Below are 1,716 nucleotides of genomic sequence, written 5' to 3'. Positions count from 1 at the left end.
AATTTTTGCACAGGTGCATATATATGTGTGTATATATATATACATATATATGTGTGTGTGTGTGTACACATAAAACTGGAAAACACATACATACATACACACTGTAATATTACATCTATATCAATTAACTAATCTATACTTTTCACAATATGATACTATCAGATGCAGGTTTGCATTATGCATTTCTAACCTGGCAACAAGTTGTGAACATTCTCTGCATCAGTAAATGGCTTTCCCCAGCGTGGTTTCTAACAATGACAGATTCACTCAACATGTGCTGCATCCCATTTAAGCAATTCCCGGTTATTGGGCATGTATAGGTTGTTCCGTTTCTCTGTCCCTGGCAATGTTGAGATGGGGCATACCTGATGGTCCCATGGTGTCGGATAAGGAAGTGGGGGAGTTGGAACCCTCCTTGCCCATCTGGTCTTGTCTTCTATGTCTGAGGTGGGTGGTCATGTAGCCCAATTTGCCCTGGTAGAGTAATGTCTGATCAGGGTATGAATGAGGAATGCACAGAAGAGGACACCGCCCACTGCTGTCACCATGATGAGAAATACCAGCAAGGATCCTGAGATAGTGAAACCTTTGCTAAAAGCAGTCCTGTGCCAGGGCACCTGGAGCTGGACTTCCTGATATCTGTATCTGCCCATCTGGTCCCAGATCAGATTCAGGAAGGTAATTTTTTCTCTGAGAAGTTCAGGAGGAAGCCGTTGCAGATCCACTGGTACTTGAATTCTGGTCTGGAATAGGAGATACACTCCATCTCCACCTGGGAGCCCATCTCAGCAGGCAGGATGCCATTGAAGTTACGGCGCTTACTCCTGATCAGCACACTGGGGGGACCATAGGTCAATGTCGGAAAGATTACTTCACTTCTCTCAATAATCTGTGGGAGGATTTCTATCCCACACTGAAGTGGTGAGTTGCAGCTACTGATCCTTTGGATGATGAGTGTCTTGTTGTCTGGGGAGACTGTCATGTGGTCATAGCTGGACACCTGTGTGTAACTCACATACCACTTGACGTTGGTGGCACTGGTATGGCAGACAGCAGCCACGGAATCCATGTTTTCTGCCCACGGAGCTAATGTTGACTGAGATGCCTGGGACTTCCAACTCTCGAATCTCAGGCCAGCCAGTTGCTCTCTGGGTCCCTTTGCGGGCTTCTACCCACACAGTGTAGCTCCCTGTGTCACTTAATTGAGACCCCCTGATCAGCAGTCACCTGTCACAAGGACCAGCTCCCCCCAGAGGCTGCATCTATGTCTGGAAAGGTCCATGAGCTGCATACGTCCTCCTGGTGGAGGGGTCTCTCTAGGGACCAGGAAGCCTCTTATGCCCCTTCACAGACCTGCATCAAAATAACTTTTAAATAAGTATAAAATTAAAATTCTAAAGGTTGCTTATTTCTTTCTTAGTATTACATAAAATAAGGGTGTGGCTCACAGTTGATGATGTCTTAGATTTAATGAAGTTCAATATTTCATTTGGGAAGACACTTTTATTGGCCTTTTGGTTATGAACAGGTTGGCACCCCTATCCCTTCAGGCCCCCACCCCCAATATGGAAGGCACAGCTCAACAAAACCACAGGAATTTTCCATTCTTCAACATACATTCAGGCAGCCAAAGGATTGGGGCTCCTGAGAAAGAAAGGTGATGGGACAAAGAGAAAGGGCTCTGTAGGCAAAGGCTTGATGTCAATGAAGAAACAA

At 45.7% G+C, this 1,716-nt stretch overlaps 1 protein-coding gene across 1 annotated transcript; it reads right to left on the bottom strand.

Annotated features, from left to right (window-relative positions):
- Positions 1-455: 455 nt before the first annotated feature.
- CEACAM18 (carcinoembryonic antigen related cell adhesion molecule 18) lies at positions 456-1,223 on the bottom strand (the record flags this gene model as incomplete). The annotated part of the gene is given in 3 exon segments (XM_029235803.1): positions 456-688; positions 691-1,078; positions 1,080-1,223. Coding segments are annotated over 3 exon segments (765 nt in total), but the record flags the coding sequence as incomplete, so codon positions are not given.
- Positions 1,224-1,716: the final 493 nt, after the last annotated feature.

The sequence above is a fragment of the Monodon monoceros genome, unplaced genomic scaffold, assembly GCF_005190385.1.
Source record: "Monodon monoceros isolate NGI ecotype Baffin Bay Population unplaced genomic scaffold, NGI_Narwhal_1 Super_Scaffold_10, whole genome shotgun sequence".
Lineage (NCBI taxonomy): Eukaryota > Metazoa > Chordata > Mammalia > Artiodactyla > Monodontidae > Monodon > Monodon monoceros.
This window is presented reverse-complemented; position numbering and strand designations above follow the sequence as displayed.